The 24,101-nt window shown below is 38.7% G+C and overlaps 2 protein-coding genes across 2 annotated transcripts; one reads left to right on the top strand and one right to left on the bottom strand.

Annotated features, from left to right (window-relative positions):
- Positions 1-8: 8 nt before the first annotated feature.
- Positions 9-8,436, top strand: LOC136242414 (acetoacetyl-CoA synthetase-like). The gene is made up of 20 exons (XM_066033835.1): positions 9-60; positions 112-277; positions 357-460; positions 504-621; positions 1,155-1,265; positions 1,322-1,419; positions 1,487-1,601; positions 1,654-1,735; positions 2,111-2,249; positions 2,447-2,527; positions 2,577-2,701; positions 3,211-3,275; positions 3,337-3,459; positions 5,384-5,497; positions 5,708-5,833; positions 5,947-6,016; positions 6,434-6,492; positions 6,538-6,637; positions 7,114-7,213; positions 8,166-8,436. Exons 2-20 carry the CDS (start codon positions 178-180, stop codon positions 8,316-8,318), a joined length of 1,983 nt encoding a protein of 660 aa, XP_065889907.1. The 5' UTR covers positions 9-60; positions 112-177; the 3' UTR covers positions 8,319-8,436.
- Positions 8,437-9,824: 1,388 nt separating this feature from the next.
- Positions 9,825-24,020, bottom strand: LOC136242404 (uncharacterized). Its single transcript, XM_066033825.1, has 2 exons — positions 23,063-24,020; positions 9,825-13,187 (listed from the first exon to the last, which is right to left on the bottom strand). Exons 1-2 carry the CDS (start codon positions 23,959-23,961, stop codon positions 10,031-10,033), a joined length of 4,056 nt encoding a protein of 1,351 aa, XP_065889897.1. The 5' UTR covers positions 23,962-24,020; the 3' UTR covers positions 9,825-10,030.
- Positions 24,021-24,101: the final 81 nt, after the last annotated feature.

The raw sequence follows: 24,101 nt of genomic DNA, 5'->3' as shown, positions 1-24,101 counted from the left end.
CGGAGAAAATGTTTTGTTGACCTAAGTGCTGCCTTGTCACGATAAAAAGGTCAATACTCGGTCAGTTGATGCACTTAAAACCATTAGCCTATATAGGCCTACCTTTTAAAGCACACGTTAGATAAACATTGACCCAAGAAGTAACCTTTCATTCGTCCGAGTATTAAACAGTTCGCCATGGACAGTTCTAAGATGATGTGGTGTCCCAAGTCTGGGAAGCAGACGAATATCGACATGTTAAGAGAGCGAGTTAATTCTAGACATAAGTTAACGTTAAGTAAGATCTGCTTATCAATTGCCTGTAGGCGTTGGTATTGTTCTGGTGAACGTTCTATTAGAATGTTTTGTGTGTTTAGGAGATTACAAGGAATTATACCTCTGGTCTGTGGATAACTATGACCTCTTCTGGGAGGAATTTTGGCATTTTGCCGACATTTTGCACTCCAAGCCTTATGATCAGGTACAGCTTCTATGTATTAGAGTAGTCCACACCGTTCTCACAGGTTGTGGATACTACTAGGAGTATGGAGGAGGTCCCTGAGTGGTTTCATGGCAGCAGGCTGAACTATGCTGAGAACATGCTACAGTACAAAGACAAAAGAACAGCTATAATTGAATGTGGTATGAAGAGTGTTTCCTTTACTGTGTACACATGCATGCATGCACCCACACACACACACCCACACACACACACACACACACACACACACACACACACACACACACACACACACACACACACACACACACACACACACACACACACACACACACACACACACACACACACACACACACACACACACACACACACACACAGACACACACACAGACACACACACACACACACACACACACACACACACACACACACACACACACACACACACACACACACACACACACACACACACACACAGACACACACACAGACACACACACAGACACACACACAGACACACACACACAGACACACACACAGACACACACACAGACACACACACAGACACACACAGACACACAGACACACACACACACACACACACACACACACACACACACACACACACACACACACACACACACACACACACACACACACACACACACACACACACACACACACACACATTGTTAGCACTGTCCACTTTTAGGTGAAGGCCATGTACCCAAGGAAATAACATTTGCAGAACTGCACACAAGAGTAAGTGTAATAGCTGCAGCTCTGACAAGATTTGGAATTAAACCAGGGGACAGGATAGTTGGTAATGACTGCTATAATCCAATACAATACTTGCACACTAGATTGTATATTTTGTAGGATATTTACCCAACTGTTCATTAGCTGTAGAGGCAATGTTAGCAACATCTAGCATAGGTGCAATTTGGAGTTCAACATCTCCTGATTTTGGTGTTTCTGTAAGTATTTCCAGTTCTTACGTTTATACTGTACATGAATAATGCAGTTCTGTAATTTTATTAATAGGGAGTACTGAGCAGGTTTAGCCAGATCAAACCCAGAGTAATCTTCTCAGTTGAGGCTGTGCGATATAACTCCAAACAACATGATCATCTGGAGAAACTTCGAAGTGTCGTAAAAGGTAATGACGCAAGTTATTAAGTATTACACTGTTACTGTTCCTTTTCCTATAGAATTGCCAGAGCTAGAGAAGGTGATAGTGATGCCTTTCTGTATGATACAAGAAGACATTGATATTTCCTCTATTCCTAACAGGTCATTATGAGCCATAAGCATACCAAGTTGTGTTTGTGAGAGTTTTTTGTAATGGTACATCATGCGTGTACCACATCATGTGTGTATGGATATGGATATGCCTAAACCCAATTTGTGAGCATTTATTTTGAAGTCACAAAATGATGCTCTTTTTGAAGTACTTTTGTGTGGTTTCTGCGTTGCCTTTGTTTGAATCCTGTAAGTACCAGTCCACCACTGCCAGTATGAAAAATTGTCTATTCTTGCGCACTGGGTACTTTGAAATCACTTGTAAATTCCGTTTACACTTTGTGGTTGCTCAACATTAAATCTTGTACTGTAAATACAGATTTTTCTTGTACCTCTATGTATAGTATATTATTTCTATTCTTGTAGTGTGTTCTTGTCAGACTTCACCAGATCACATTACAATGTTGAGCTCCAGTTTGAACAGCTCCCATTCAATCATCCACTCTTCATCATGTTCTCCTCTGGTACTACTGGTACCCCCAAGTGTATGGTGCATACTGCAGGGGTGAGTATTGTGTGATCATCAACTACTTAATGACCTGCATGCTGTTCCGTATATCAAGCCAAGAAAATTTCTACCCTACTGTATTATTCTACACCTCATATTCTAGTACAATAGATGATTGATACATGATGGGTAGTAAATAGTTTTTGCAGCTGCATTGGGTGCTGTTCATGCCATTATTGGTATGATGTGTGTAGGGTACACTTATTCAACACCTCAAGGAGCACATCTTACAAGGAAACATGACAAGAGATGACAAGATACTTTACTACACAACTGTAAGCTAACTGATATTATCCAACAATAACAATGCTTATCCATTCTCAGACTGGCTGGATGATGTGGAACTGGCTGGTAACTTCACTAGCAGTAGGAGCCACTGTGGTCCTCTATGATGGATCACCATTTGTTCCTTCCCCTTCCGTGTTGTGGGACCTTATAGACAGCTATGGGTAATGTATATTGTGTTTACAGAGGCTTTGTATTATTTGGTGACCACATCATCACTGCTACAGCCACTGCTATAGTGGCTGTAGTGCTTACTGTGTGTAACTGTGCTACATAATCAAGTGCATGTACTGTATAATTCTTTAACTGGATAATTATGCTACTAATTATTGGGTTTATGTTTTAATAGTTAGGTTGCAGTTATTCCATCATCCAGTAATTTATTTTCTATATCAGCAAATATGTTCTGTTAGAGTATCACTGATTCTTATTTCTTAAAGTGTACAATAACTAATAAGCTGTATGGCCTTTAAAAAAATGCCAGTACCAACATTATTGCTGCTATTTCTTGGTTTTGATTCCACAACTTTTTGCTGTACCTTTTGTACAACTGGGCTGTTTTTGCATGGATTATGGGTATTGCTGTATATAGAGCATTTATGTGCTCTATTTTAAATAGCTAGTGTTTCAGTGTTTTTTTGTTTTGTTTTGTTTTGTTTTTAATTGATGATAGTATTACCATCCTTGGCACTGGTGCTAAGTGGATAGCCACATTAGAGGATAGAGAATTAAGACCTAGTAAGAATGACTGTTTTTTGCAAATGCAATATTTTGTTATCTTAACCTCCTCTCTTCACAGTCAACACTCATAGTTTGGCCTCCCTGCACACAATCCTCTCCACTGGGTCACCACTAATGCCACACAGTTATGACTATGTCTATTCCTGTGTTAAATCTGATCTTCTCCTTGGCTCCATCAGTGGTGAGATTATGCGTCTGTCTGTCTGTGTGATAGCCTTATTTGTACACACTATAAATGGGGAGGGGAAACTGGGACATTTTCCCCTGGGCCCCACTTTGTAAGGGCCCCCAGGGGCTGCATACAGTAGTAGCTGCCACATAGCTACAGTACTTATCCACACATAGCTACAATAAACTTACAACAGTGTAAATCTTCCCTGTAGACTTGGAAGATATATAAGAAGCCTCAGTATAAGAGATACCTTCCAAACTCTACTCAATGAGATCCATAGCAATCCAGTGGAGCAGTGGCAACATAGATAATATACCCCCCTATTATCTATGATGGCAGCAAACCATTACTCGTAATATATCTTATATATAGACAGTGTGACTTCTACATAAGATCGAGATACTCTAATAGAACAGTCACCCTATTACAGCATTCAGGCAAATATTCAGTCATAGTAACTGATAAAAAAATCAGTCTGGCATAGGGTACAAAAGTTTCCTAGGTGGTATGTATTTGGCAGAAAGATTGCTGTAAAATTCAAACTTAAGCTGCCCTAATAGGGATCTGCAATACATATCGATACAATTTTATGTGTCACAATACGATACTATGTACAAGAGTATCAATACCAGGTACGTGATATAACGAAATCACATGTGAAAATAAAATGTCAACGTCTGTGTGCCACGAGGCAAGCTCTGAGGCAAATTCTGATGATGAAGATGCAGAAGCAGAAAGTGCTGATTGTACTTTAATTGTTACTGAAACAAGCCAGGCACCAACTCATCATCACTGCTTCATACCTCTACCTGGAGCAAAAAGTAAAGTATGGAAATACTTCGCCTTTGAGCAGACGACAACAGCAGGATTCAAGACAACAGTGTTGTTTTTGCCAAGTGCTGAATTGCAGTGCTAAAATTGGTTACTCAAAAAACACAACTAATTTGTCGAAGCACTTAGAGCGGCACCACCCTACTGAGTACTCTGAGATACAAGTTAACATCGTCTCGCGATGGATTTGGCCAAATACTTTGATATACGTGATAACCTCTGCTACTGATAAAGTGAATACGATTGCTCTCAGTATCGCAGGAGGTAGTGAAGCACGCCTTTGCTAGCATGTCGTTAGATCAGTAGCTACAAAAGTACTGCTACAAAAACAATACTAGCTACCTATACACTTACTACACTACTTAACTGATGAGTTAACACCTTGTCGTTATCCTTATGTACCGTTGAGTAAAAACTTTGGCGAATAGTATTTCAATCGCCAAAGTTTTTTTCTGCAAATTTTTTCAACAGAGGGGTTTCATCACACTTTTTTACTGCCAAAGTTTTTTACTATATGGTAGCTTGTAGCCTAGTAGCTAGAGTTAGCTAAGCTTGTTCTAGTAAAACTGCTCTCTTATTCAATCTCAGAGAGTCTATAATTTTCAAAAATTTCCTTGGGGGCATACCCCCTAGCTTGGTTTGCATGCTAAAACTATTAATAAGCTTATCAGTTAGTAGCTAGTTTGCTTTTGTTGTAGTCTAGTAGCTACTTAGCCAAGCTTGTTCTTGTGTCTGTTTGAAAATTATGGGTTATAAGGGCCCCACATTCTAAATTTGCCCTGGGCCCCCTAAATCCTCTCGGCGGCCCTGCGCATATGTATGTAATGCGGGTGATGTCATGTGCGTGTCCATGCAATAGTCCCACCCTCTTTTAAATAATGAGTTGTTGCTAAGGGGAATTAGAAGTTGTAGCTACTACAGCGAAGTCATGAGAAACCTGGAGTGTTACATATACATACCCAGAGATGCAGTATTCCTTACTTGTTGTACCCAAAGTTCTGTAATTCATCTCGGTTTTTTAACCTACAGATCTAAGAGACTTAGGTAGTAAATGCACACTTCTCATCACAGATGTTGGACTAATGGTATTTCACTTTGTTAGGTGGGACAGATATCATCTCATGCTTTGCTGGGCAAAATCCAACCGTACCAGTGTACCGTGGTCAAATCCAGTCTAGAAATCTGGGGATGGCAATGGAATGCTGGAATGAAGAGGGTAAGATGATCTGGATATATTGTGACTTCTCTATTGCTCTAACAAGTACAGTGTTTTGGGCATTTAATACAAAGCTCTAGCAGAATCTAATTCTAGCAGAATCTAATTTTGTACATACATTACTTAACATACATGTAATCTTATTACATGCTCTAATTACAGGTTGTACCGTACGTACCAGTGAAATATAAATTTATTATATCCCAACAGGGAGGCCTGTCTTGGATGCTAGTGGAGAGCTGGTGTGTACAAGACCATTCCCTTCCATGCCTTCTCACTTCTGGAATGATCCAGATGGTGCAAAATATAGGAAGGCATACTTCTCCAAATATCCAGGTGGGAAAAGATTGTTTGGTAAAATGTCATATGTTAACTTATTAAGTATCACTTGTTCATGATGTACAGGAACAGATGATGTAGTATTGTGTTGTGGTTGTACTCTCCAATAGGAATCTGGCATCATGGTGACTACTGCTTGATCAACTCTCATACTGGTGGAATCCTTATGCTTGGAAGAAGGTGCACACACTTCTCTGTCTGTTTGTGCATGTGTGGGAGTGTACCATGGACCCAGGTGCATCTTGTACAGTGTATGTGTCAATGACAGTTTTGGAAGTGATAGCCTAGTGTACTTAAAAATTATTAATATAAAAAGTAAAGTAAGAATCCAAGCAATAAAAACTACAGTAGTGAAACAAGATATTATATGAGTGATGGTTGACATGCCAACAACAAATGACTATAATATACAGGTGTACACATGTGACTGTTCTATTAGAGTAAATGAACATGGCTGTTGTATTAGGGTGACTGCTTTATTAGAGTATCTAGAGTGGGCCTCAGATAACTGGCTCCTCACTGACCCAGCTGAGCCTTTGTGTTAGCCCTGTCATTCAACATTTTGATATAGAGCTCACACATTTTCTTTATACACAGTGATGGTACACTTAATCCAAGTGGGGTTCGATTTGGTACAGCAGAATTGTACGACATTGGTGAGTTCATAGTAGCACTACAGTACTTGTGAATACTTTCTGTAGTGGAAAAGTTATCAGATATCTCAGACAGTGTTTGTGTTGGCCAGCAAGTGGATGGTGATGAGAGAGTGATATTGTTTGTGAAGATGGCAAAAGGAGGAAGGTATGTATATGTAAACATTGCAACACCTTCCTAAAGCTATAGTTGTACTGTACTTTAATAGTCACTGCATTGTAAGAAAATCCCTCCATTGTTACCCATACACCGTGTATACTTCCAATGTTCAACAGATTTGTATTGCACTTATTTTACAGGTAAGTGTATGGTGGGAATTATCTGCAAAGTGAAAGAAAAACTTTATATGTTTTAAATGTAGATATCTACAGCCAGCCCTAATGTATTATTAAACACAGCTTTACAAGAGTGGTCAGTGCTGTTGTATTGGAAATTGACTACTTTACTTTAAAATGACTAATTCCTGACTATTATTGTATACGCAATTATCTCTGGGAAACTGCCCTTAATTAATAAAATATCCAGCTTTAAATATGCACAGTACAACCATATTAAATATTTGAACTCAGTGTATATAGCATTGTGCATGTGTAAACAATAAATGGGTCTTGTACTCTTCACAGATTCACAGAGGATTTAGTAATACAAATCAAATCAACAATTAGGAAGGAGTTATCAGCAAGACATGTTCCCAGTGTAATCCTAGAAATAGCTGACATACCAGTGAGTTAACACATGTAGCAAGCACACAGAGAAAGGCCTTTTATATGACTAAATAATCCACAACGATACTATTGTAAATAACTGTAAAATTCAGCTCAAAACTAGTTGGGGTGTATCTATAAGGAAGGGAACCCCCTACCTAAAAGTGTGTTGTCAGGCAGTCAATTGAAAGTCCAGCTGCCATATACAAAGAATAAGGCTTTCCGATCTGTTATGCAAGGTATAGACCATGTGCGATCTCCGGCTATGAAAAGTTGTTATGGCTTTGGATTTCACAATGTTGTGTGAGGGCAAAAGTATTGAGCTCTTTATTGCTAACCTTAAGCAAAATAATCATTTTAAAACTATTTAGTGGAATTTTCTATTGACTGACTTCTATGATGCCTTCAGATAAGCACAATTCGACAACAGCTAATACTACAGGCTTCACTGTTCGACATCACTTCAGCCCAATATTGCTTCGTTCCTTTTGGCATACTGCAGTATGTATGTTAGTGCAACATATGGAATTCACCAAAATGAGTTCTAGTAGAGTATTTGACCATTTGGTCGTTCTACTAGATTAAAATTGTAGTCTTTTGTTATGTGTTTCCACACCAATACCAAATGTGATACCCAGTTTCCGAATATCCACATAATATAGTAAGTTTAATGGCACTCAGAAAAGTCTTACCAGAGGTACAAAGTATACCTTATTAAATTTTTTTTTTTCAAAAATAGTTGGAAAGTTGCAGCAGTTTAAAAATATAATGCAAAACTCTTGAAACAGATTTTTCTGCACTTAATATCACAGGTGAAAAAGTGAGAGCTATCTCAAAACTATCCCAATATAAGAGTACAGGATGGTCCCAAATCAAATAGAACAGTCATACATACATTCTAATAGAACAGTCATACCACTATGATGCTGTGTATATTCCTCAATAATAACAATGATATGTTTCTTATCCAGTATACTACCAATGGCAAGAAAGTTGAGGTGGCTATTAAGAAGATACTAGCTGGTGATCAGGTGAATGAGAGAGGAGCACTGATGAACCCTGATTCACTCAATCTCTACTGCAATATACCCCAACTGTCCACAGTAACTAATGGAACTTGTTAACATTACAGTTTTGTAGTGCCATAACATACAACACAAACAGAACTAAATTTTTTTGTATGATATCAGTTGTGCTGTTAATGACATGAATGTCTTATCATCCAATAATGTTTAATCTTTCCATTTGTGTATTTAGTGCAATATTGACCATCACTAATAGTATTCCTATGTGCTTACTAAGTATATTAAGTACTAAGGGCAGTTAGCCCCTCATCAGTGTTGTCACTCCCAGAATGCACTGCAAATAAGGTATTGATTTTCACATACCTATAGTTATATGTATTGCTCCTGCAATGTGCACACTTTGCAATACTATGGTGATTGTTGTTACACTGTAAAAGCTGAAGTGTCCAAATACAGACATCACTGGTGATAGTGGTGTCCATATTGGTACATTTTGATGTCCGGGGGGACACTTCATGATCAGTTTTTAGTGTAAGGGTTACATAGTTTCATTAACATGTATATTGAATAATTCAATTGTTGCCTAAATAATTACACACCAAAATCTGCTGTTTGGAGTTTATTCTACAACTTTATAGGACCTATACATGCTTAGACACCTCAGCTCTAGCTGCTACTACGATTCACTGCTATAGTTACGGGTGATGTGCACATGGATACAATGCATCATAGCTATGAGTGCATATAGCTATTATACAGAATGAAGTTTGGAGTGTATGTTGCAGTTCACTCTGAAATGATTAAGTTTAAAAACCCTGTCATAGCTACTTACATGTATTTTGCCTTCCCCCCTCACATCTGGATCCACCTAACCACCCCTGCTATAGAAGGTACCAGGTAAACATTTATCGTTCTTCAAAACTTTATTGGGGAATTTTGACAAAATACAATTCTCTTGTAATTTTCAAATTCGTAATATTTTGGTGGTACAACACAAATATTGAACCATTTCATCACAATTTTATTTCTTATCAAATTACTCAATAAATTGTCTGATTTGTCAAATATTTATTATGCAACCACAAGACAATTCTCAAATTTTGGTAACATCAGATGGAGTATATATATTATGGTCATGATATATATATTGCAAAGTTTTGTGTGGCTGAAAAATTAACAAAATTAATTGGAAATTATTTATAATTGTCAAATGCATTAATATATTTTCCATGTTTGACAAAAATGGTCCAATGGAACTAGGTCCTACAATTACCATCACAATACCATGTCATATGTATAATATATGCTGGTGCTTTTTTTGTACGATACACTCTAATTGTGTTGCCATTTTGTACCAAGTCCAGAAATAAGAATTTAGCCAAAAAATTGGAAACAAGTTTAAGAGCTTTAATATTCCTTGTTTGAACAACTGCTTTTTGCAAGATTTCATCAGTCACATAAAATTGTCAACTACAATTTTTAAAAGGCCACTTGCATTTTTATATATCACACTACTTTGGCATTCAAAGGCACCACTTAAGGTTTAATTGCACAATGCCTGGCAATATCGACGAGTAACAGTTTGAGGGCTGTTAGCCCATCAGATACTAGTGCAACACACTATAATTTTCACACATTTTGGTTTACAGAAAACTGTTACATAGTAAATGGTCAGAATATATACATTAGTAAACCAACTTTGAAATGACTGCAGCATATAAAATGTCATGTTTGTATCTACATTACACTATGGGTGAGATATACAAAAATGTAGATAATGAAATGTTTCATGTTTTATAGTAACTACTGTATTACAACTTCTCATGAGCAGCTGCCTCCAACATAGCTTTTCTCCAAATACTAGTTCCTAGGACTTGCAAACGATTGTTTTCACTCTCTGCTATGTAGACAGTACCTTGCTCATTGACAGCTAAACCACATATTTCATTAAATTCACCTCTACCACAGCCTTTACTTCCAAGCACATTAGTTAACTGGAATAGGTAGCCTTTTTCATGAGGATGGTGAAACACGTAAAGACAGTTATTCTCACGATCACCAGCTATCAAATGGTGGTCTAGGGTAAGTGCTATGGCACATGGTCTATTACAATCAATTTTACATACAAACAAATGATGATCTCCACTGTACATGTTAATGCAATTACTGCCATCGTCAGTCACATATACATGATCACTGCTGTCTATAGCAATGTACTCTGGATGCTGAAATTGTCCAGGACCAGATCCTTCAGAGCCAACTATGCCACAGAAGGCATTGTTCTTCTTAGTATCAAAAGCCTGTACTCTAAAGTTGCAGCAGTCTACTACATACAGTATTCCCTTGCTGTTAAAACATACACCAAGTGGAAAATCGAATTGGCCTTCTTTACTTCCTAATCTGGAGCCTATAGTTGATAGGTACTTTCCTTCAATTGTAAACAGTTTCACAACATGCTTCTTTCTGTCACTGATTGCAATGACATCACTTGCTGCGATACCTTCAGGTTTAATAATTTCACCCTCTCCAGTAAAAGTTAATATTTTTATCAATGAAAGACCACTGCTGAATATGAAAGCTTGTGAAGCTGAGCTATCTAGCACAACAAGTTCACCATTGGAAGTAGTTGTAATGTTTCCAGGATTCTGCATATCAACTTGCCATTTGTTACTTTCCTTCCACATTGATGTTATTGCTTTACCAGTTTCTTTCCCAAGAAAACTACCTCCTACACCTCCACTAATACCTCCCACAACACCTCCCACTAAGCTTCCTACAGCTGTGCCCACTATCGGAAAAATAGACCCGAAAGTGGCTCCAGCTGCAGCACCTGCTAGTGATCCACTAATTCCTCCAGCTGCACTACCACCTGATGTAGCTGTTTGCTTCACAGTGTAGTCCACAAATTCTTCTTGGTCCATTTGTCCTTTCATATGTTTATATATGGCCCGGCCCATCTGTACAGAATACAGAGCACCTTCAACAGCTAATTGAGCAACAACGGTTGCTTTGAGGGTATGTTGAGCTGCAACTGCAGCTGTATTTCTAGCAGTGGTACTGGTGACATTTTTTGCTGTTTGGTTAACTACTTCTTCAGAAACCTGCTGAGTAATCGTACTGGATGAATCTTTAGTAGTTTCAGATATGGATACTTCCCTTTTCTCCTTTACATCATCATCTTGCTGCACTGCTGTAACATTTTGGGTGACTGAAGTTTTGTCTTCTTTTAGGATTTCTTTTGAGAGTGGCTGGACTAGAACCATTGAACCTGTATCCTTGGCAGCATTAACCACAGATTTTTTACTATCTGCTTCTGTAGCTGTTCCCTCCTGAGGAATAGCACCTCCCTTTGCAACTGCTTTGGCCACACCTTCCCCTGCAGTACCTTTATTGCTTACTTCTTTGACTGCATCTTTGCTTGCTTGGACTGTAGTTGCTTTGCTTTCTCTTTTGACCACTTCTTTGACTATATCGTTGCTTGCTTGAACTGTAGTTACTTTGTCTCCTATATCTTTTCTTGCTTGATCAGTAGTTTCTTTGCATCTTCCCTTGGATACATCCTTGCTTGTTTGATTAGTACTTCCTTTGCATTCTTCCCTGATTATATCCCTGCTTGCTTGATCTGTGGTCCCTTTGCCAATGTCCTTGCTTGCTTGATCTGTAGTCCCTTTGCATCCTCCCTTGACTATATCCTTGCTTGCTTGATCAGTAGTTCCTTTGTTTCCCCCCTTGACTATGCCCTTACTAGCTTGATCTGTAGTTTCTTTGTCTCCTCCTTTGACTACGTCCTCGTTTACTTTAGTTGTAGCTCTTTTGATGCCTACATCCTTACTTGCTTGAGTTGTAACTCTTTTGACTCCTCCTTTGACCATGTCCTTGCTCAGTTGAGCTGTAGCTCCCTTGACTCTTCCTTTGACTACATCCTTGCTTGGTTGAGTTGTAGCTCTTTTGAGTCCTCCTTTAACTACACCCTTGGTTTCCTGAATTGTACCTCCTTTGCCTCCTCCTCCCTTAACCACTTCTTTGGCAATGTTGCTTGCAGCTAGAGTTGTAGTTCCTTTACTTCCTCCTTTGACAACTTCTTTGACTATGCCTTTACTAGCTTGAACAGTACCTATTTTTGTTCCTTTCATTACTACTTCTTTGCCGTATTGAACTGCGGCAACCTGACCTCCCTTTTTCATTGTTTCTGTAACAGTGTATTTTGTAGCTTGAAGCGCAGCAGTCTTACTGGCCCCCTTCACTGCATCATCAGCTTGAAGAACTTCCCTTACTGCAAGTCTAGCAGGTGTCGCAGTCTCTGGAATGGCAATAATATTTTTGAAAGCTACAAGTAGTAAAGCCCAACTACCACTTGCAATAGCATGGTTTGATGCCTCCATGTTGTTATTTTCAATAGAACTTACAAAGATAAATTTTTTTAAAACATTTTCTATCTCTACAGTTGTTTGACATGTAGATATACTTGTTTTTATAAAAGTAACAAAGTGTTCAGAATTGTTATCTAAAAAGTTATATAAACTCCTTTGTACTCTATACATTTCTAAACGTGCCTTTTCTTCAGCAAAGTGGCTTGTATTCCTATATAACACCTTTTTAATATCATTATGCTTTGATACCTGAGCTTCATGAAGAATTCTTTCTCTGATTTTCAACTTCTCAGCTTTCTTAGGTCGAAAAATTAGCCTTTCTTCTATAAATGGGTCTTCGTTTCCTTCAAGAAAGGTACCAACAATCTGGATTTTTCCTTTTCCCAGGATAGCAACTACATAAAAATGTACATTCCATCCACTTGTAGTCTTGCAAACAAGATGATCCCCTGATTCAACATCACGAAAATCTCTTCGTACAGGGACCAATGAAGAAGGATTAGAAGTGATAGTAACCAAGTATTCCACAGCCTGTTTCATACCATTTTCTCTGATCATTTTAAAGACCATGCACATCTGATCTCCATTCATTACTCTCCTATCGAACATATTTCAGTATTAAGTATGTATGCATGTATTGCATTATTTACGTAATATTAACCAAAAAAAAAATTTTTTCAACTGAAAATAAAACAAGTGAAGAAAGTAAAGTCAGAGATGTATAGTAGATATGCTATATATGACATAGAAACTTTTACAAATGTCATCTTTATGCCATATATCACAACAGAATTTGGGCTGGCTATCTTTTGCAAAACCTTTACACTTGGAAGCATTTAATAATGATGGAAATCTACTACACTGTAAATTTCCATTATACATACTGTTTATATTATTTACTTAGTTAACAGTATTGAAGTAATGGGTCAAGTGCACCATGCATCATTATTATCAATAGCAAGATTCTGACGAACTACTGGAGTCACAGTTCTATCTGGCAACATCAGTTGAAAAGCAGCCCATCATGCTGAGAACACCAATTCCTCAGGTTATTCTGTAACATAGGCTACTATCGCACAGATAATCAGACTAACAGCCAAAGTACATTTGCACATAACTAACCCCATGTCGCAACAGCAAGGAGCCAACGCAGCATCTCAATGGCAACCAGTGGTTCCAGCCTCCACTGCAGCTTGTCATATCACAGCTCATTACCTTACCCATAGTATCGCTAACAAGACCAAACACATCTTTTGCTGCCATAGCATGCACATTGTCATCTTGTCACTGACCCAGCAACTCAGTATCTTGCTGCCACTTACTCCACAGAGCTCATGTGGTTGGTCAATCAGTTTATTTGCCAGACTACCTCTAGCCAAGAAATGCCTCCTACCCATCAGCGACTGCACCACCGTCCATCCATTGATGGTGCCACCAACAGGCTTTGCCCAGCAACTTAAACTGGACTCCATGCTTACTGCTACTGCTGTTTTGCTACTAGCCTACACCTAACTGCAGCCCCACCCAAACTAGTACCCTCAATAAAACCACCTACCACTCCAGCAAGTAGCAGTGTTAGTTGTATTGTTTGTAGTGACAGCTGCTGAAGCTGTGCAACCACTGCATATTTCATGCATTAACGTCCCAAAGTTGCTGCACATTCATACAGAGCACCTCCCACAGTAATTACCGGATCTTATTAAAGAACATCAACCAAAGGCAATTACCAGAAGTACAATAATTAAAAACTATGCTCTGGGCCCCAATCAACCTGCATACACTCTTCAAAAACTTTCTTTACACCCTGATCACACATATGTACAAACACTTATTCACAACCTTCAACACAGCTACATACCAGACCACAGTTAGCAATAATCTCACCACTGCAGGGGCTTCCCTAAAGAGCAACTACTCTACTTTACTCAAAACTCTTATGATGTGGTAAAAAGGATGTAAATAATTTAAATTTGACTTTGATGTTGGTAGCATATTGACAGTTTTACCGCTCCACTTTATTTTACTGGGGAAAGCTCTGCCTCTGCATTCCAACAAGCTGATATGCTGAATGCTAACATCACTATTCACTACAGAGTGTGAAGGAACTCACAGTTTGGGTCCTTTCCAAATTCAAATTTTCATTGGGTTTGGTTCCCAAGCATGATGGCATCTGGCATCCAATTAATTACCTATCTGCCCCATGGCTCCAGCATCAATGACAGACTATACTCTCACTACTCTGTAGTAGTGTAAGAAAGGGTGCCTCGATGGCAATGACAGATCTGAAGCCTCATCTCAATGTAACCAGAAGACTGTAACCTTTTTGGGATTAAATGGTGCAACCAATTCTACATTGATACTTGCCTCTGCTTTGGCCTTTATGAAACAGTTTTTGGTTAAAACAACATGCGTTTTCCGTGAATTTTTTTATATTTCCACTATAGTGGCTTATGCGCCTTTAAGGGTTAAAGAAACTGTTGATGATTTTCATCAACGTTCCGAGTTTTACTGTCAGGCAAATAAAATAATGGACAAAGATGAAGCTAGACAAACCAGAAAGAAGGCCCTTTTCATAACAATGATAGGTCAGACCATGTTTGTCCTAATGGCATTGCCACACTGACCTTGAATCAAGTGGTGGACTGCGTAGTGTTGAAGCAACAGGAGACCCACCATCAAGCACAGGCTTACACAAGATGTCTGCCAAACCCAAGTGTTATCGCTGTGGCAGAACAGGTCACCCACTGACACACTGCAGGTATAAAACTGCCAAGTGCCACAACTGTCAGAAGGTTGGTCATCTAGCCTCAGTGTGCTGTGCCCGGCAGCCCTCAGACCACCATGACAAGCCCACCAGGTATCGGATCCTTACAAAAAGTGGATGTCCCCAGCAGTGATGACTCCAGCGATGATGCAGATTACTTACACAACCTCCTACAGTTGGGTACACAAACAAGCAAGTTCCTACTCATAGTGAATATCAATTCAGTCCCGATCAAAATATCAATTCAGTCCCGATCAAGATAGAAATTGATCCTGGGGCAGAGCGTTCCACAATCCCACTGTCAATCTTTGAGCAGCAATTAGCAGATGTTTGTGAGTTGCAGCCATCTTTGGTTTCATTGTTCCAGTATGATAAATCCCTGCTCACAATTGCTAGGGAATGCCAAGCTAACATCAAGATTAAGTCGGGTAATTTCAGCTACCTTTGTTATTGTAGATGTAAAGAAGCAATTCAGTCCCACCACTAGGAAGAGATTGGATTTATCTCTTAATTGTTGTAATTTTTCTCAAAACTCCCTCAAATGTTGTAGTTGTTTAGAGGGGAGGAAATGCTATATGTATTATTATGGTGGTAGGCATTATTTATGGCATGCATGCGTGTAACTGAATGAGTCATTAATTAGAAACCAAACACGAGGCTCCAAGGTCACTACATTTGCTCATTGCATAAAAGCCATAATGATGAGATTACAATGTTGATGCAGAATGCTGTGTACTAAGGCATTTCACTTTACCACATTCTGGGCCGTCCTCCAATCATGTACCCTAGGCTTTGGTAAGTGTAACCAACATGTTCAAGAAAGTATAATATGCAGATAATATGAATACATAATATTGCATCATGGATTTATGTCACAACATATCATATGTCATAACTATTAATGTTTATTTAGAGTCATCACAACAAAAGGTACTGAAACAAGGGAGTAATGTGGAAAGCAGAGTACAGATAAAATTAATAGTCCAGGTGTAGCTGAAATCTCAGAACCGTCAATTGCAAATTGTAATGATCCTTATGCATTTTGTTTAGCTTTACATGCGTAAGGAAAAATTAGAAATTTTAAGTTTGATTAGGGATCATAAGGGAGTTCACCTATACCTGCAGATATACTAGTGGACAATTAATCATTTATTATTATTATTATTATTTAATGGACAATTAAAATACAAAATTGATTAATAGGCCAAAGGCCTTTGACAATGTCCATGTCCAGTTTCTCTCCAATATTGGCCTAGTGAGTGTTTGAAAGAAGATATTAATTGTTTTTGCCAGAACTACTTCGTCAGGTAAGTCACTCCATTGTTGGACTATTCTAAAGTTGAAAAAGTGTTGACCAATGCTTCTGCTAATTCTTTGTTTTAAAAGTTTCATTTGATGGCCCCTGCATGGTAACACACTGTCTTGTTGTAATGTAAAGATATCTTTTGGGTCAATCTGATAGTATGAGTTTAGTATCTTAAACACTTCAATTAGGTCTCCTCTTTGTCGTCTACAAAAAAGTGAGTGCAAATCTAGTTCTTGAAGTCCAGCTTCATAAGATAGTGTAGAGATAGATGGTATTAGCTTAGTAGCCCTCTTTGAACCTTTTCTAGTACATCAATGTCCTTTGCTAAATGAGGGCTCCAGATTGGGGCACAATACTCTAGATGCGGTCGGACTAAAGTTTTGTACAGCAGTGTAAATGATGGTGCTGATCTATTCTTGAAACTACGCTTCAGTCTTCCCAATACTTGGTTAGCATTACTTGCAATTTTGTGACAATGAAGACTTGAGCCCATGTCTGGTGTGATCCATACACCTAAATCTCTTTGTTCTGTTGTAGATTTTAGCTGACTATGAGCTCCTGAGGCCTGATCGTACAGGGTGTAGGTGTTATGGACTCCTCTACCTAAGTGTATCACAGTGCACTTCAAAGTATTAAACTTCAGTAACCAAAATCTTGACCAGTTCGAGATAAAATTAAGGTCTTCCTGTAAAATTTTGACATCTTGAGGCGTTTGGATAATTCTGTAAAGCTTACAGTCATCAGCAAACATCTCTAGTGTACTGTTTAATTTCTACTTCAGTCTATACCCATTAGGGATTAACCACTAGTACATCTGCAGGTGTAGATGACCTCTACTTTTTTTTCTATAACTCCTACATATAATTGAACTTAAAATTCCTAATTTTCCTTACACTTGTTTGTTTACTTTTTTGTAACATTGTTATGACTGGTGAACCCATGCATACTGCATCAAAAAAAGGATGGCGCCTATGTTAATGCTTTTGTCTGAACACGAGTCCCAGCTAGCAATTACTGACTCTAAAGTGCAAGTCCCAGCTAGCAATCAGTGACTCGAAAGTGAAGTGGTCACTGTGCTTCGCTTTCAGCTATGTTCAGCCTGTTTCACAGTGTTACAAACGAAGAACAGTAGGAGAAGTGCCTCTGCAATCAATCCAGTCACCACAGAAATACGGACGATTTACAAATGTAGGGAAGCCATCGAACTACCACAAATTGACACCTTGGGATGTCAGCAAAAGAAATGGGACACAAAGGAGGACAAAGGTAATTAAGTCCATGATGTATGCATTGTACGTACTGCAGTACACCAAAAGGCATGCCTAGGGACAGCGCAACATCGAACAATGAAAAAATCAAGCCTATAGCCTTAGTTGTAGCTACGCCCAGACAGGCAGTTAGTCAGTAAAAAATTTCATTGAATAATTTGTAACAATCTATTAGGGTTGTACTGAAGGCATTTATGGGCTTGGTATACCAAACCAATTCTGCCAAGGCACCAGGGTGATATTGTGAAGCTGGTTTTTTGGATGATATTTTGGCCAGAAAAACCCAAACCTCCATGATCCCTAATATACAATACTACCATACTGTATGATGACACCTTTCATCATTTTGATTTCTAATTTTGTTTATGTTTCTAGAATTAGGTGCTGTAAGTAAGGAAATTATCAGACAGTCAGACACTAGTATATATCCAAAAACATTAACTTGTGGAGACAGCCAAATTATTTAGAATGGCTTTTGTTTGACCTAGCCTTAAGGTTTCCTCTAATTGAATGTTCTTTGGGTATTTATTTGCACTGTTACGCCTGTACACACTAAGACAGCATACCCTTTTTATTATTATTATAGACAACCATCACAGTATAACTATCATATGTGCTGCCAATAGAGGATATGCACACTATATTATTTAAAAGAAAAATAATTAATTAAAATAGTGTGGCGGTGGTTTCCAAAAAAGTTGACGGTGAACGACTATCAAAATTTTGTGGAAATTCCATGTAAAAGTATGAGTAGCAAATGTGACTCAGACTATATAACTCACCACTAATTCTACGGGCAGGCTTTCTCTCGCCAGTTGTACTACTTCCTAGGTAGAAGAAATCACTGCTCAGTAAGAACTATGGGTAGATTTTCACTTGCCAGTTATACTATCTCCTGGGTAGAAGAAACCACCGCAAAGCACTGATACTGTCCACCCTATGAATCAATTCGTACTTCATTCACCGTCAAAAGATCACGTGCTTATTAGAATGTCTTTGGCACGCGTATCTTCTATTGGTCAGCACATCAAATAGTTATACTGCATATGTGGTATATAGTACCATGTTGAAACTGAAGACACAGATTCCATGTACAGTAGCAATAATCTAATGAATTTAATAAAACCATATGAAATGTCTGCAGAAGCCCATTAAAAGTATTAACTATCAGTCACTACCAAGTCATGCATTCAGTCAGTAAACATTTGAATACATTTGAGTGTGGCTACTCAACTGTCAAATCCGCAAAGCTTTCATCCTTTTGTGATTGTCATGATCAAGATTTACCCTATGCTTAATCAGAATTGGGGAAACTGAGTGAGAGCCTCAAAATATGTATATCACTTTAGAGTGGGCGTTCAATGGTACTGCTCAGGGTTTAACTAGCAACTACAGTAGCATATTGTCCAGAAAATAACCTGGGAAAGTGGTTTGCTCAAGACTTTAAAGATACGGTGTACCTTGACTAGTTTTATTATGGGATTTAATTTTAGAGTTGTAGGCTATTCTATTAATTAGAGGAGGTTGGGCATGCTTTGAGTGCCACTAAAACAAATTACGCAAAAAATCGTTTTATTGAGGGTAATATGCCGATCTCAGCGTAATGCAGCTGATCATCGTTGTTCTGTTTATAGAATACGTATGTGACAGGTCTGGTGAAGTTGTATACACCAAACTGCAACTCATTCTATTTCACCCAGAATTCAAGTGCCTTCTACAAAACAAAGTGCATTGCCTTGAAGCTTACGTGAAGCATGTTCTGAATATCTACACGTAATGAACCCCAGTGAACCCTGTTGTTTTTCAGTTTTGTATTGCAACTATTGAGGATCACGTGAAATACCAAAATAAAACGATGCAATTAAGAGTAATAATTTACGTAGCGCTTAGAGCACATTCAACCTCTTATGTCTATTAATCACTAAATAATTGTTTGGGTAATGCGTGGATACGTACATATAAAATCCAAATGGATCCAGCATTCAACCTCCATGAGTAACAGAAGTTTTGGTTGAAATGACCATCCAAAGGTTGTTGTAACCAGGACAGGCATTTGAATTAAATCAGTTGAAATGACCAGGGAAGGTCAAATAATTGTTCAATTAGGATGTTGAATTAATGTATTTTGGTAATTTCAGTGTGTCTGATACGGTAAGGATGAGATGACCAGCTAGTTACATTTTACATAGGTGCACTGATAGTTATAATATTTGCAGTTAATTAACTGGTATATATGTATTTAAAATCTATTTTCACAGTTTAAGCTCATTTATTTGTCAGAAAGACAGGGTGGTACATAGCATGTACAAAGATGCTTACTCAAAATACATAAAAATAATATAAAACAATAACAGATACAAAAACAGATACAGTACAATACAAAACAAATCTAAAAAGTGAATGAAAAAAGCGAAATTGTAGAGCCATATGAAACGCAGCAACTTTAGTTGAGAATTTATATCCAACAATCAAAAGTGAATATGGCCTAGAAACTCAATATGGTCAGGTATGTTTAGCATCATACAGTACGGTAGTACTGTATATTAGGAATCATGGACATTTGGGTTTTTCTGGCCAAAACATTCACCCAAAAACCAGCTTTACAACACCATCCTGGCACCTTGGCAGTATTGGTTAGGTATAACCAAGCCTAAAAGTGCCTTCAGTACGATCCTAAAGGCTTCCAATAAATTGCTACAAATTTTAAAAAACGGAATTTTCTACTGACTAACTGCCTCAAGCAAGTGTAACTCGATAACGGCTAAGGCTATGGGCTTGATTTTTCACTGTTCGACGTTACTTTGTCCTGAGATGTGCCTTTTGGCATACTGCAATATGCACAAATCATGGAATTACCTTTGTCCTCTTTTGTGTCCCATTTCTTTTGCTGACAGTCCAAGGTGTCAATTCGCAGTAGCGCGATGCATGGCTTCCCTACAGTACATTTGTAAATAATTGCCCATATTTCCGTGGTAACTGGATTGATAGCAGAGGCAATGTTAACACTGTTCTTCGTTTGTAACGCTGTGTAACGGGCTGAAAATAGCTGAAAGCAAAGTGCTATGGCTGCTACACTTTCGAGGCAGTAATTGATAGTTGGGGGCTTGTGAATCATCATATTTTCGTGGTGACTGGATTGTTGCAGAGGCACTTATTCTACTGTTTTTTTTGTCTGTAGCACTGTGTGACGGGCTGAACATAGCTGAAAACGAAGCGTAATAATAGCCACTGCACTTTTGAAGCAGTATTTGATAGCTGGGGCACGCGTTCAGATGAAAAAAATTAATTCTGGTGCCATCCTTTCTTTTGATGCGGTGTGCGTGGGTTCATCAGTCATAATAATGTAACAACAAAAAAAAGTAAACAAACAGAAACAAGGGAGGTCGTCTACACCTGCGAATATACTAGTGAACATGGATTGGTGATCCCCTATGATCCCTAATCCAACTTAAAATTCCTAATTTTTCTTTGTACTAGTTTGTTTACTTATTGTTATGACTGGTGAACCTACCCATACTGCATCAAAAGAAAGAATAGTGCCAGAGTTAATGTTTCATCTGAACATGCGCCCCACTATCAATTAATGACTTAAAAGTGAAGTGGCCATTCCGCTTCATTTCAGCTGTGTTAAGCCTGTTACACAGTACTACAAATGAAGAACAGTAGGGGAAGCATCTCTGTAATCAATCCAGTTACCACAAAAAAATACAGATGATTTGCACTTCACAACTATTAATTACTGACTTGAAAGTGAAGTGGCCACTCCACTTTGCTTTCACCCGCCTCTGCAATCAACCCAGTCACCACGGAAAATACAGATGATTCCCATTTACAAGGAGGAAGCCTGCATCGCGCTACCATGAATCAACACCTTGGGCTGTCAGCAAAAACAAAGGTAATCTCATGATTCGTGCATTTTACATACAAAAGGCACATCTTGACATTAAACAGTGAAAAACAAATCAAGTCTGTAGCCTTAGCTGTCAGGCAGGCAGGTAGTTTGTTGCCACGTGCCCCCTTGCAAAAAAAGTAAGGGTCTGGTGAAATACAGATACTAAATCATTTCTACTGCCCAGATTAGGTGGTAGCCAATTAATGCGTGCCAATGACATTCACACACAAACAAATCGCCTTGGCAATGCAATGCTTTTGTTCAAATTGAAGGGCAATCATCTGACATAACAAGCAGTTACATACTCTGTCTAATTGAATTTCTTTTGAAATGATAAGGTATCTGTATTTCATCAGACCCTTACTTTTATGAAGGAGCAGGCAGGCAGGCAGGCAGGCAGGCAGGCAGGCAGGCAGGCAGGCAGGCAGGCAGGCAGGCAGGCAGGCAGGCAGGCAGGCAGGCAGGCAGGCAGGCAGGCAGGCAGGCAGGCAGGCAGGCAGGCAGGCAGGCAGTTGGTCAGAAAATTCCATTACATAAATATTTTGTAGCTACCATAAGCATTTAGGGTCATACTGAAGGCCATTTGGTTGACCAATACTGCCAAGGCACCAGAATGGTATTAGGAACCTGGTTTTTGGGATATTTCTGGTCAGAAAAACCCAAACCTCCATGATCCCTAATATACAGTACTACTGTACTATATGATAAAATCTTGATCACTATACTTACTAAAAAAAATTGGTAGTTTGAATTGCAGGTAAAACAACTCACAAAAGTACAAATTGACTATAATTTTTAACAAAAGGAATCCCATAATTGTTAGCATTCTAGACTGACTACATTGTGATGATTATTAGCCCAGCCCATGCTTTTAAAACCACAATTGATCATCAGATACTATTAGAAGCTTGTACTACATTAATTTCACTATTGGGTCAATAAGTTAATATAGTAAGTCAAAGCGTATTGTATTTTTAAACTGGTTGGGCATCAAAGCAACGAGTAAACCGTGCTCCCATGATGTTACCCAGGAAATATGTGAGTTAAACACCAAGCGGCACCTTTGAACGCCCATATGCCCAGGCTCTCAGGATTTTTATGGATATAATGAGTATGCATGTTAGCATGCGGCTTCTCATGTTCCTGTTGTCGCTAGTCCAGGTTGTCATAAGCAAAATAATATAGGTTTCAGGTGTATAACATCAGGTACATATAAGCTCCTAATAATAACATTATAACTTACTTCTTTGGGGTTTTGCTGTTTGCAAGAGACAATAATAAATCCTTACAACTTGGTCGCTTTCCTTGGCTTCCAAGACATTGCTTAACAATTGGTAGCAACAGATGGGAATCACCCATCATGGAAATAAAACTTTGTCGACGATCCAGTTCACTTACTTCGTAGAAGTTACCTACTGGTGTGGGCCACTGACATGTTGTAAGGTGAATAACAATGCAGCCAAATGAAAACACATCCACCGACACCGTATAACAAGGGGGATCTGTTAATGCCTCAGGGGGCATAAAATCAGGAGTACCAGGTTGCATTACCAAATGAGTAGTGGAATGACACACCCCTGATTTGTTGGTTGATTGAGCTGATCCAAAGTTAGCGATTTTTGCAGAAAAACCTGAAGTGAGAAGAATGTTATTTGAAGACAAGTCGCAGTGGACAACCATTTTGTCTTCATGCAGGTAGGTTAATCCTGTAGCTACATTACACATAATATCAATGATGTCAGCTTCTGGGATGTGCTGGAATGCGTTGATGTATTGAGTTAAGCTAAATGGCATCCTCTCCATGACCAACACTGGTAACGTCAAGGAATCTACAGTAGATTCATTAGGTTTATAACAGTACACCCCAACAAACAGAACGACATTGTCATGTTTCATTTGGCTCAATAACTTTATTTCCTTGCAGAATCTAGCAAGTATGCATTTCGAGTTTTCTGCCGAAGAATCGGACAGGATTATTGGCTGCCGCAACTTTTTACCGTCATATCGCCTACCCTTCCAGCACAAATCAATTATAATAACATCTGCCGGCCCTCCGCGATAGTTTTCTGCTCCACTCTCATTTACATCCGTTAGAATATGAGAGCTGAAGTCGGCTTCAAAGTTCGTATTCGCCACCGCCATCGTTGGACAACTGTTGGAGCTACTTTCGGTAGGCTAAAATCACAAGAATGATTTAATCAGAGATAATAGAGGGGCGCGTTTTCTATTAACTCTGATTTAATTAATAACCAGGCTACCAGTATGCAGCCGCACTGAGCCGC

This window comes from Dysidea avara, chromosome 13, assembly GCF_963678975.1.
Source record: "Dysidea avara chromosome 13, odDysAvar1.4, whole genome shotgun sequence".
Classification (NCBI taxonomy): domain Eukaryota; kingdom Metazoa; phylum Porifera; class Demospongiae; order Dictyoceratida; family Dysideidae; genus Dysidea; species Dysidea avara.
Note: the sequence above shows the minus strand (reverse complement) of the source record. Positions and strands in the feature narration are given on the sequence as shown.

Coding starts and splice junctions, on each gene's coding strand:
- LOC136242414 (XM_066033835.1), top strand. CDS start 178: ATGGACAGTTCTAAGATGATGTGGTGTCCCAAGTCTGGGAAGCAGACG. Junction 1,602..1,653: donor ACTTCGAAGTGTCGTAAAAG/GTAATGACGCAA, acceptor CTTTTCCTATAG/AATTGCCAGAGCTAGAGAAG. Junction 6,638..7,113: donor AAGATGGCAAAAGGAGGAAG/GTATGTATATGT, acceptor TACTCTTCACAG/ATTCACAGAGGATTTAGTAA.
- LOC136242404 (XM_066033825.1), bottom strand. CDS start 23,961: ATGGCGGTGGCGAATACGAACTTTGAAGCCGACTTCAGCTCTCATATT. Junction 13,188..23,062: donor AACAGCAAAACCCCAAAGAA/GTAAGTTATAAT, acceptor TATGTTCGATAG/GAGAGTAATGAATGGAGATC.